The 12,741-nt window shown below is 49.1% G+C and overlaps 1 protein-coding gene across 21 annotated transcripts in view; it reads right to left on the bottom strand.

Annotated features, from left to right (window-relative positions):
* Positions 1-12,741, bottom strand: part of TRAK1 (trafficking kinesin protein 1) — a 162,791-nt gene that overhangs the window by 20,333 nt on the left and 129,717 nt on the right. For all 21 annotated transcript variants that reach the window (XM_033402003.2, XM_049715238.1, XM_033402002.2 and 18 more), the window contains 7 exons: positions 10,926-11,004; positions 9,816-9,946; positions 9,073-9,147; positions 8,399-8,536; positions 4,701-4,777; positions 3,165-3,401; positions 1,820-2,136 (listed from right to left, as the gene is read on the bottom strand). In XM_033402003.2, coding sequence (XP_033257894.1) covers positions 1,820-2,136; positions 3,165-3,401; positions 4,701-4,777; positions 8,399-8,536; positions 9,073-9,147; positions 9,816-9,946; positions 10,926-11,004 — 1,054 coding nt within the window. The remainder of the gene's footprint in view (positions 1-1,819; positions 2,137-3,164; positions 3,402-4,700; positions 4,778-8,398; positions 8,537-9,072; positions 9,148-9,815; positions 9,947-10,925; positions 11,005-12,741) is intronic.

The raw sequence follows: 12,741 nt of genomic DNA, 5'->3' as shown, positions 1-12,741 counted from the left end.
AGAAAAAAAATATTGGTTGTATTTTAAACAACTAAGAAGTCAGAGCACTACAAAATGGAGCCAGAGGGACAGATCTCTATCATGAGGATACCTTACAGCCCATAGTGATAAGACATGACTTTTTAATGGTAGTGATATGGGTTCCTGGTGAGCAGGGTACTAGAGTTGAAATTTATCTTGCAAATCTAATGGGATTTCCTCTTATTCTATTAATTTATCACAAAACTCCTGCTATCTACGTCACAAGATTAAAAGAGAAAAGGATGAACTGGTCAAAATAACTTTAAAAAAAATCTCTTCCTACAAAATGCTTGGAAAATGAATCCAAAAACATATCCTTAGATGATCTAATGAAACACAAAGTAAAATATAGAAAGCAGACAAGATAGAGATGATAAATTCCAATGACCTCTGAGAGACAAAGGAGAAAAAAGAAAAGAAAGGCAAAAAGTAAAATTGCAGAAATGGAAGATTTTATTGAAAGAAAAACAGACATAATTATGGATCAGAAAACAATCACCAAGCTTACAACTGAATAAACAGTTAAAAAAAGGATGAGCCATCCCTCTTCTGAAATCTAAGAAGGACCTAAATTATACAATTAAAAAGTAATTATGAAAAAAGAATGTTCGCCCACCCTCTTCCTTCCTTTGGAGAATTATGGCATCCAGCATTTCTTGGGTCTTTTACAAGTACAACCTCATCTTACGGCATGCATCCTAACAGGGGTGATACTGCCCCCCAGGGCTGAAAACTGGGTCTTTTGTGGTGAATAACTGTACCCTCTTTAGGCACAGATACACATATAACACATATATCTATGGCATTAACTTTTCTGGGGGGGAGGGATTGGGAATTCATGTCTAAAATGGCTTCTTAAAGAGGGTAATAAAAAAAAAGGTGAGAAATACTGCCTTACAGAAATTCTGATTTGGCTTTGCGTTAGATACATAGTAGAATTCTGAAATACCTTCTCAAACTCTCTTGGGTTTCCAAACTAAAGAAGAAAAAAAAAAGAAAATTACAAGCACTTAGTGGCTCTCAGCAGGGTAGCGGTAGGTAAGGGGAACACATGTTATAATGCCTAAAGCAAAAAGAAGGAAAAAGGGGAGTTTTTCCATGGGGTTAATCATCTAGGGTGTCCATGACACTAGAAACTGAATTGCCCCTGGAAAAGGTAGGCTTAAAGAGGGACAGGACTCACTCGTCCCCACAGCCACCCCCTTCCCGGCCCCCAAATTGTGGAGGTCTACAAGCCTTGCTCAGAACACTGCATCTGCGGAAAGCCACACCCTCTTTATTTGAAGACCAAAGCGGAACATGTGAGTCAACAAATAGCAAACCGCGTTCACCTGGTTATTGAAAAAAAACAACTTACAGCGTTTTCTTTGCACACCCCCTCCCTGACACCAAATTTTTTGAGAAGTCAAAGCATCAATTGGCTACACTTCTCACACCTCCAGGCATGTCCTGATTAACCTCTGAGGATGTTAGGAGCGCCTCTACCTCCCCCAAAGATTTGTACTTCTAAGGTCCTAAATGCAAGAGAAAGAGAACTAGGAAAACCGGCGCCAACACGTTTTCTTTTCTTTGGCTGTGTTGGAGGTTAGTCTGGGCTGCCTGTGTGTGCATTTCCAAACCTGCACCGGGAGAGGTGGAGGCCTGGGCACTCAGAGGAACTCAAACCAGCAGCGCGGGTGGCTATCTCGGAAGAAAAAGGAGTAGGCGTTACAGAGGTTGCCAGCTTTCCGGTGGTGGATCAGGGACCACAGAGAGTCGCTGAGGAGGGCAGAGAGGGGCCGAGGCCCCTTGTGATCACCTTCCAGCGGCTTGACGATCTGCAGCTTCTCGGGCAGGTAGGAGCGGCTGCTGAACGACATGCCAGAGAAGCCGGTGAACTCCGAGAAGCGCGAGTGCGTGCCCAGGGACATGATGCTCTCGGTGGGCGTCAGGGAGCCGCTGAGCAGCTCGCCCTTCTCCGCCAGCTCCCTGAGCTTCCGCTCCTGCTCCTCCTCGAAGAACCTCCTCTCCGAGAGGTAGTTCTCCCGGCGGAGGGACAGCCGCCGCAGCGCCGTCTCCAGGTCGTGGGAGCCCGGGGTGCCCGGCGTGCCCGGCTTCTTGCTCCGCTCCTCGTTTCTGGAAGGAGGGGAAATGGGGGCGTGAGCGCGGAGCACCCAGCAGGGGGCGCTAGACAACAACGGCCTTACTGCTAGTTTCCAGGTGGCAGCTGGATCTTTTAAGGAAACCAAGGCAGTTGAAATTTAGGCTAAAACGGGGAAACAAATGCCTGTCCAGAATAACAATTCCCTCTGTTGGTTCTTTTTTTCCTCAGGGAGGTGAGGAGGGAGCACTAAGGTGCATTGCAAATTTGCACACACTACATAAAATCCAACCCCTACAAAACATCTCCCTCATGATGCCTTAGGAAGAAACCTTCTTCAGGCTGATAACCAATATTTTATAATAACTCTAAGTGGGCTATAACCTTTAAAAATTGTGAATCACTATGTTGTACACCTACCTGTAACTGACATAATATTGTACAGCAACTATACTTCAATAAGAAAAATGATAAAGTCCAGAAAAACCCAAAGTTCTGATAGAGCAGTTTCCAACTGTCTGACCCATCAGTCAGAAAAGCCAATTTTGTGAAGTCATAGGAAAAGGATGGGCAATGAAATGGCGGTGGTGGTGGGGTCCTGCAGAACTTCAGGCTGAGAGGGACAGACCACCACTGAAGAGGACCCATCCCAGACACCCTGCACCCCACCTCCTGAAGCGAACCAGATTCTGCTCACAAGACCAAGCCTGAGTCCTCCGCAGCCTTTCAGAATCCAAGCTACAAAGGGGTTCATGAAACAAATGTCTGGTCTGTGGCCTAACAGATAAAGGTTAACAGAAAAAAATTGTCATTTCTCCTCTCCTCCAACATTTTACAGAAAAGCCGACTTCCGGTGCATCCTGTTATAACTCTTTAAACTGGTTAACACAGCAGCATCAAGATAAGCATAAGCTCAGCCGGTTGGATCACAGATTTGAGAAGTGAAAGGTCTACACTTTTCAGGCGACTCTTATCAGCCCCCCTTCTTCTGATTACCGAACCTGTGTTCAATCCCCCCTACCTGTCCCCAAAGCAGAAAGATAAAAGACCCTGGCTGGCTCACCCCAGGTCTGCTGACTCTGCTTCCAGGATGATGCTGTTGGTCTTGTTGTCAAGGACGACATTGCTGACGTCGCTGCCGTAGAAGCTGGACCGGGGGGTGCTGACACAGCTGGACAGGAGGGAGTTCATGGCCGAGGACTGGTTGGAGCCAGGGATGTTCATGGGGGACGGGGTCAGAGACCTCTGCTTGACGACCTGGTTGATGTTTCTTACGGTCTCAAAGACTCGCTTCTGGTGACTGGGGAGAAGGCACAACATCGTCCATGACTAAGCAAATGCAGGAATGACCCTGGAGTTCAACCCTCCAAACACTATTCACTGGGAAGCCAATAGGCAGCTGGCCCACTGTGACCCCCAAGCAACCCGACACCCTGTGCCTTTCACGTGTTTCTTAGGGTGTTGGTTGGAATTCAAGAGACTCAATACCCACAGAATTCAGGGCTCCACTACGTGGTTGTGTCCTAAAGTTGATACTGCTTCCTACCGGAGCACAGGCTCAGTGGCCATGACTCACAGGCCCAGCCGCTCCGCGGCATGTGGGATCTTCCCAGACCGGGGCACGAACCCGCGTCCCCTGCATCGGCAGGCGGACTGTCAACCACTGCGCCACCAGGGAAGTCCCTACAAATATATTTAATGGTAACTTTTGTCTCCCACCTAGTTTTCTTCTCTCATGATAGTCTCTAGAAAGCAAATTCCAGGAGGGCAGTGTTCACTGCTCAACACATAACAGGGCTCAATAAATTTTTGCAGAATGAGTCTTTGTTGACCATTCATATTTAAAAAAAAAAGTAAGACTTAAAGTTAGTCTTAAAAACTTCTATAATGAGATGATAAACACCAAATTAGTCTTTTTTTATTTCCTGGAAACTGCCATTTCTAAGAGCAGAACCACACTTTGATGCTCATTTGTTCTCTTTTAAGGAGAAAAAGGTAGGAATGTTTCTATAGTGGCTGCTTCTTTCTGGGCTGCAAAGGGTTTCACATATGCACCGAGGTTAGGGACTGGTCACTTCCAGGATCCCGTTTAAGTTCTGTCTATGGGATTTGGGTACAGAGAAAACTTGATGAAATCAGATCCACAGGTTCCTTACACCTCTGAGCAGGCCAAGTGCAAGGTCTTAAGTTAGGAAGAGAGACGGCACAGGCCGGTATGTATGCAGAAAGGAAATGGAAGCCTTGCTCACACCCCATCCCCCGAAGAGCCCTCTGTATCTCAGATTGCATCTTAGTTTTCTTTTCCTGACAGACGTCAAAATTTTTTTAAGTAACATTTTCCACTGAAAAGAAAGATAAAAATGAGCGGTGGTGTCAAGATGGAGCCTGTGTGAAGAGAGATGGGAAATACATCCGTCCTTCCCTAACTTTCTGCAAGTTCATAATATATATTTAAAACCCAACCAGAGGAGGACAGGGGCTGTCAGCGGCATTCTCTAATTTCCCTTAGTCTAGACTGTCTGCGGAAGGATCACAGCGATCACTGCTGGCATCTGAGGCCCACCCCACAGTCCCTGGGAGCTGAGAACCAAGGCCGTACGCGATGTCTGGCGACTCGGGCTCTTCCAGCTGCAGCTCCTTGCGCATGGTTCCCTCGATCTCCGCCGCCAAGGAGTCCTGGGAAAAGCCGGGAGACACACAGTGAGTGAGCAGCAATTCAAGTGCTCTGTCTTTAGAAGAGGCGCGAAGACAGCCTGGACACAGAGCATAAACCGAGGCCTCGGAACACAGGGTGACAGCATCTGCCACGGGCGGAATGCCGGGCTGAGCGATCCCCATGGAGCTGAGTGTAAAGCCCCTTGGCTTCTATGAGCTGAGGGTCTGATAGCAAACCCTATGTTCCCTGGGCTAAAACATGGAGCTGTGGCGGTGACCACAAAAAGAGGCAGAGAGCTTGCGGGGGAGGACCTGAGTGATAGGTGCTGTCATTTGGGCTCTGCTCTTGTGATCCCCGGCCTCCGGCAGGGAAAGCTCCCATGCCCACCAACCATCTGCGGCCCACCCACCTTTAACAACCGGCTCACATCTCACTTCCGCCAGGAATCCTTCGTCTCCTCCCCAAGGAGACAGCAAACACATGAAGACCTTGCCAGTTCTCTGAACACTCCACTTGCGTCTTTCTCTAGCCAGGTTGTGAATTTGTGGGTCTGGGGAAGACCAGTCATTGAGGACTTCTCACCTCCTGGACGGGCCAAGCCCCAAGCTCAGACTCAGCAATGGAGGGGCCTGCTGAGTACCCCTCTCCCTGAACGGCCCACCAGGCCTCACTGGGTGAAGCGGAGCCTGACAAACCATCCCTCATGCTCAGGCAGGTGGATGCCGACAGGACCAGGGTGTGCAGAAAAGCACCTGCTGAGGCCTCAGAGGAGGACACCACCTAGGAGAAGCTGAAGAGAAGGGCTAAATTCGTGCCGAACAACAGAACTTCCTGCGATGACGGGAATGTTCTCTTTCTGCACCATCCAGTATGGGAGACACTGGCCACAGGTGGCTACTGAGCGCTTGAAATGTGACCAGTGTGACTGAGGAACTGAGTTCTTTTTTTTTTGCGGTACGCAGGCCTCTCACTGTTGTGGCCTCTCCCATTGCGGAGCGCAGGCTCTGGACGCGCAGGCTCAGCAGCCGTGGCTCACGGGCCCAGCCGCTCCGCGGCATGTGGGATCTTCCTAGACCGGGGGCACGAACCCGTGTCCCCTGCATCGGCAGGCGGACTCTCAACCACTGTGCCACCAGGGAAGCCCGGAACTGAATTCTTAACTGCACTAATTGTAAGTGATTTAAATTTACATAGTCACTTGTGGCCAGTGGCTTCCCAGCTGACAACGCATGGGGCCTCCTCCAGGGTGTCCACCTCCAGGGCCCCCCAGTCCACTGGGGATGCTCCCGTCTGGAATTTGTAATTTTTAAACTAGTTTATTTTTCTTAATACTGTTTACATTCCAAGTTCTGCACAAGGGAAGGACCTTCATACCACTTAAGAGAAACAAGATACCAAACTACTAATGACACTGCTGTTCTGAAGGAAAGTCACAAGCAAGGTCTGTGACATTTGTGGCCATGATCCCCTCTGGGCCATCTGGAGATGAGCATGGATCCCTTCTCAGAATAATGTTCTTAAATGAATAAAATAATTAGGATTAAAGAGGAAGCCAGATATACTGAGTTAATTACTAAAATATTAATAACTGCAAGTATGATAGAGTAACACACAGGATCGGGTTTCAGGACTGGTAATGACTGAAGCGGAGATTAGCACAGGTGGTGTCTTGGGACATCTGTGGCCACTGACATGTGCTATGAAAAGAGCTGTGATTTCGATGGATGACAAAGTCACGGGGATGCTAATATCGCTGTGGTCTGTTACCTACCTTCATGAAGGAAGGAAACACCAAATACAGTTAGGGATTAATGAACATATAAGATATCATCCTCCCTCGAAGTTCAAGGGCCCACTGAATCCTGTCTGTAGATCCCAGATTAAGAACTCTTGGCCATAACGCAAGAGAACTGGGAACATACTTGAGCAAAACCTGCTACTCACTGTTTTTATTCAGCAGTTAGAAGGGCTGGGAGCAAGAGAGGCAGAGCCGGGTGTTCTGCTCCAGAGACACAGGCATGATGCAAGCTTTAGATTGCCTTAAATACCTTTCATGCATAATGCACTTTAAAAATAGCCGTCTTCAAAAACTGAGCTCTGCCAACAGCAGAAAAAGGGCAAACAAAAGGTCCACCTCCGCAAATAATAAACGCTGAGAATCAATCTCTCCAGAAGAAACCCAAGTGCAGACTTTCAATTCAACTTTTCTTACGTCCTGGTTTAGCGTTAAAGTGCAGGTCTGTCCTTGAGAGCAGGAACACAGGCATGCAAGAAACAAGACAGCCCCAGGAGATGTGAAACCGGGAAGGAGGGAAAGTGAGGCAGGGAGTGTACAAAGCTACACGGGCCCGTCTGTGAGCCGAGCATAGTCAGCTCTAGATGGGGATTCAGGGGATATATTGTCCTTTGCTGCCTTCCCTGGGATTCTTGGAATCACTGGATCACCAATCTGCTTCTTGGAAAGCTGACTTATTTACGTGGTGTCTTTCTTTTTGGTTTCCCTTAGATTTCAATCAGGTGGAGAGAGAGAGCACCTGACTTTATATACAAAATCAAAGAAGAAAAGGAGATCATGATTTAGAAAAAGTGGTTCAGACAGCAAGGGGTTGGGTGACAGTGTCTGCAATGGGGAGGGGGAATCTGTGAAGAAAAAAGAGCCCTGAGTAAAGGTCAATTTGAAAGGGACCAACTTTCACAAACATTTATACAGCCCTCCACTCCTAGTTCACTTAGGGGAGTTTCTCTCAAAAGTTCTTCTCTCCTCAGAGAGAACTGGTATCTCATCAAAGCATGGAAATAGAGCCTGAAAAGTTCTTGCTGGTTTGCTTTTCAGTCTGTTGATCCAGTCATCCAGATCTAATACCTACAATATACCAAGCACTGTGCTAGGTGCAGAGTATTAAAGAGAGGGAAGGAGGAAAGAGCAAATAAGACATGGTCCCCACCTTCAAGGGGCCCTAGTCTGACAGAAGAAGATAAAATGAGAAAGTTCCCCAAATACTACTGGGAAATGACCAGCAGAGGGGCACCACCCTGTGCTGGCCATAGGGAGAGGCCAGCCTCCTGGAAAGCCCCCTTCTCAACCACATTCCCCTAACGCTTAAACACGAAACAGATCAGGCCAGGGTGAAAGAAATAAGATTGTGGGGAACTAAGATGAAAAATATAAAAACGTCACACCCAGCATAGAGGGAAATCTTTTTTCAGATCACAGATGCCGAAAGCCACCAGAACGGTTAATAAGCATACAAAGAACCAGCGGAAGCTTAAGGCAATTTAAGAATTCTCGAAGGCGCTTGTGAGCCCAAAATAGCACATACTCTAAAAAGGTCGGGGGGAAAATAATGTAGCGTGCCTTCCCAATACCTGAGGTGCCTACTATATCTAGTTCCTACTAAATTTATCTTCCAAGGGCAGGAGTAGAAAAGACAGATTCAGAGGGACGGAAAATAAAGGACCAATTCGCCTCACGTGGTTAAGAAGCCACGGGCTGGGCTCGCGAGCCCTCACCTCGGATCCAGATCCAAGCTGCAAAAGGGGAAGCCACCTGCAGAGGCTCAGCTCCAGACCCGCCCTCCTCCCAGGAGCACCCGCTGGCCTGAGGGTGGGAAGTGGGGGTCAGGCAGCAGGCGGGCACTCACCATGGGAAACAGGCCCAGCGAGTGGTAGCGCCTGGACGTGGTGTTGGGCATTGTCTTGTTCCGGAGGTTCTTGAGCTCTTCCTGGGCCTCGTGGAGCATCTCCATGCACTCGGCGTACTTGTCCTCCAGCTCGCGCAGCTGCAGGACACCAGGAAAGAGCAGAGGGCTGGGATGTGAGACCTGGTACCGCCCACCCACCCACCAGGATCACTACCAGAGGCTCCCGCCCTCCACCGGGACCAGCTGCCCTGTGTCCTGAGGCCAAAGAGTCCTCAAGGCACAGTTTTTCTTTTACTTGCAGACTCGGAAATCTCCTAAAACACTAACGAGCAACTGAGAGAAAACAAACGAGAGGGCGAATCATCACTCCCTCGTTTCCTGCCACGTCTTTGAACGGGGCTCCTCTGACATGGCGTGCTCTGTGTCCTTTCCCTTATTGGAACGTTTGTCGGGGGCCCGTGAGCGCCGGGCTCCAGGCTGGTGTACAGCCCAGCCTCCCAGGTGCTCACGACCAGCGTCAGCTCAACTGGGAGCTGCCTTAGGAGTAAGAATGACATTCAATTCAAAATCAGAATGGTTGTTAAGATGGACGGGACCCACACAGCCTGCTGGAGGGAGGCTGATGTACCCCAGCTGGGACCGGGGCCCTGATGAAATGAGGGAGAGCCAGTCACCTCGGCCGTGAGCTGCCGCTGGGCATCCTTGGCGGCCCCCAGGTGTTGGACAAGTTCTTCATTTTCCACTGCACACTAGAACGTGGCAAAGGGAAATCAGCTTCTCTTTTAAGACACGTAGAAAAGTCTAACTTTTCCCCTCTTATTCCCTGATCCGTTATGATCCTATCACACGTCCACAGGGAGATTTTATCTTATACTGGAGTAAAATTTTGTCTTTTATATAGTTTGGAAGGCAGCGTACTTCCTGTGTCGGCGTTCATTCCCTATCGCTTACCCCTCCCCTCCATAGTCACAGCCGCTCTCTGGAAGCATTTCACCTCAGGCTTCTAGCAAAGGCCTGACGTGGGGAAACTTAATTGTTTTTCCGCTGCTTCATCTTAAATCTAAAGGAGACAAGGTTCTACCGCAGAATATACAGGTACCCTAAGGACAAATACCAAACGGGATCATTCAGACTTTGAATTCCCAAACTCTCTGTTTACAGCCCCTTTACCTTTCTTAAAGAGTTCTATTCATTTGCAGATTTTTCTTCGGAGGTAAGTGGTGATAAATGTGATCCCCTTGCCAATTCAGGGCAACAAATTTTATGCTATTGAATCCGCTAAGCTTTAGCAAAAGCTCTAAAGGGACGGCACAAATTCCTAAAATAAGAATCTAAAGGGCACTGTCTTCGGGGTAAATGCCCCTTCTCGATCTCAGAACAGCTAGTTTTGCATCGGCCAGAGAAACAGAAGCCTTACAGCTTTTGCCTTCTTCTGCAAATCAACTATTTGAGAGAGCAGGTGTGTGATCTCCTCCTGCTGGCGGGCAGCATCTTCCGTCTTCTTGGCCAGTTCCTCCGAGATACTGGCAATCTGCACGTTGGCGTCCCCTTTGACCAAGAAACGACAGTTGCAAGAGCCAGAGAGAATGGTTTCTTTGTGGTTTGTCCAAGAAAACAACATCTTTATTACAAGACAGGGGGGAGTAGTGGAGAGGGCACGTGAAGATGGCTTGGAGGGAGAGTCCCCATCTTCCTATATGGGCTCGGTCTGTGGTGAGGAGGAACCGGCCCACCGGCTGTGGCTCGCAGGCTCTGTGTGGGTCCTCACCCCACTGCCCAGAGCCACCTCCCCAGAGAAAATCGGGCAGGCATTCGCAGTCAGCCCGGAGGTGCTATAGCAAACAGAAGACGTCTCTGGCCAATTCTGCACGTTCCACACAGGAACACACCCCCATCAGTAACAGGAACCCCTGCTGCACTCTGTTCTAGAAAGGAACTATCGCCATGCACAACACAATTCCCCTGGGCGTTTTCAACCCATATTCAGAGCCGTAACTCATTTGACTAGATTTAAACATAGGGTGCGTTTCATTGACTTAGTGTTTTGCGGACACTCAGAATACTGTGTTGCCCGTTTGTCTTAACGTGTAAACTTATAATGGAGAGGGTGGGGGGAAGCACATCGTATTTGCAAAGCTGAGAACTCTGGCCTCAACGTTTACACATCAAATTACTGATACTATAAGGCTGTTCTTCCACATCTTCAGCTCAGGACTCCGATGCTGGACCTAACTCAGACATTCGATAACCAATATTCCAGCAGAAAGCCAAAATTAAAATTAATTTTAATTAATTGCGAGAGACTGGGAATGTATGGCTGACAACACCGCACCCGCTGTCTCATACACGAGGGTGAGGGGAGCCACACAAGATCAGGGGAGGCCTCTAGTTTTCAGAAAAAATGCTACTGAGCCCAGGCTGGCAGGAAGACCACACTCTATCAGGGGATGCAAATTCGTCTGGTCTTAATGATGGCAGGTGGGGAAAGTAAAAGCGGGGGACAGGAGGGGCGGGAGGCAGGCCATACTCAGCTCCTTCACGCAGTCGTTGACCAGCTGCTGCTCCTTTTCTTCATAGGTAATGGTCTCCGTCTTCAGCTGGCAGGCCTGTGGACAAGGCTCAGGTCAGAGACCCCACAGTCGCACCTGGACAGCCTAGGGGATGCAGCAAGGGCTAACCTGGGTCTGGAAAGCTGCCCTTCAGCATCTCCCCAGCTGTGACCCACTGAGCCCTCAGAGATAGAAAGTCAATCCCAACCACTAGAGGGCACCACACGAAGCAGCTGCTAAAACTCTTGTGAGCGCCCCCTCTATCCGTCGGCCTGTCTATTCACGTGTGTCTGTCCTGGCTCACAGTCATGGACCCCCTTGTGACCCAAACAGTGGCTATGACACAGCCCTGCCTACCGTGGGCATTCTAAGGATAATCACCACCACAAGAATGGCTAACACTTAGCACACCTACTACGTGCCGGGCACCATCCTCTGAGTTTCTGAGTGGGAGTTAGACCTGTTGTATTCAGCTGAGTAAAAACAGGGTAGAATATGAAAGCATTAAAGTTCAGAGACCCAAGAGCTACCCCTCGGACTCTGGATGGCTTTGCTCCTGGCTGAAAAGGTGGGAAGATAAGACACCTGAAGGCCCCAAGAAAATGCCCCAGTTAGAGAGGTATCTCTGAGCCCTCAGGTCCTGGCCCCAGAGATGCCACGGTCCTGAAAGCCAGATGCAGGAGCCGGAATCTGTGGCTGGGATCAGATTCCCTCCGCTTGCTTTAGGGGAAGACTCTGACACAGGGACAAATTGCTGTGTGCCTGGGGCTAGAGCATTTACTTGGGGCAGATGCTGGAACTCAGAATGGGGAAAACTGGACTGTAGTCGTGGCTCAGCCACTGCCTGGCAGAGAAAGCTTGGTCGCACTGGGCTTATGTCTCCCATCAGTAAACGAGAGGCTGGAAGAGTTGATGGCTGAGAGACACGAATGACCCTTTCCTCAGGCAGAAGAGCATCCTGTTAAGCCCAGACATGAGGCTCTTCCCAACATGTGAGGCAAGTTCGAGGTGACAGGTGGTCTGCCCTACTGGAGGGACTTTGGGGAGCCCTGGGCCAGCTTAGGTGAACATGCAGCCCAAACTTGACAGACAAGGGCCTGATCGATAGGGCTGTACCACACCTCTGGCTAGAGAGCATAAACTCACTGATAATTAAACAAAAAGTACCAAATTTGCATGCATCTGTATTTCTGGATGGGGTAGTGGGTGAAGGGAAATAACGTGGGGTTTGGAGCCACAGAGACTTACAAACCCTGGCTCTGTTGCTCACTAATTTGCAAGATCTTCGGCAATCAAAACACTTAGTAGCCTGGGTCCCGGTTTTCCCTACTGTAAATGAGAATCAGAGTAACCGGCTTCCAGCCTTGTTGTGAAGATGTTTTAAAAAAAAGAATGCAGGCAAAGTACCCACCACAGTGACTAGCCAATCAGAAATACTCAAAAGCACGGGTTTCCAAGCTGCCTCACTCAGTTCAACCTCTTTAAGTTAACTGTCCAAGAAATATGTCTCCAAGTTCTTGGGTACTATTAGGGCACATCTGACCTGCAGTAAAGTGAAAACGAGGCTTTCACACCAGGCCTCCAAGTCACTTCTACGTCCGAGCTGGAGACCACCACGGCAAGGCCCCACTTTCCAGGAGCTTTGGCCCTGACCGAGAAGGAGAAGGGTTTGCCACTCTTACCCAGCCTCACACTGCGTAATTCACCAGTCCGTCTGCTGCAGCCCCGACAGTATGTGCTGCCCTTTGAAGGCAATGCCCAGCTCATAAATGAGGCACGCCCTCTGGGCACTTG

This window comes from Orcinus orca, chromosome 10 (genome assembly GCF_937001465.1).
Source record: "Orcinus orca chromosome 10, mOrcOrc1.1, whole genome shotgun sequence".
Classification (NCBI taxonomy): domain Eukaryota; kingdom Metazoa; phylum Chordata; class Mammalia; order Artiodactyla; family Delphinidae; genus Orcinus; species Orcinus orca.
The sequence above is the reverse complement of the archived record's forward strand: the minus strand, read 5'-3'. Positions and strand labels throughout refer to the sequence as shown.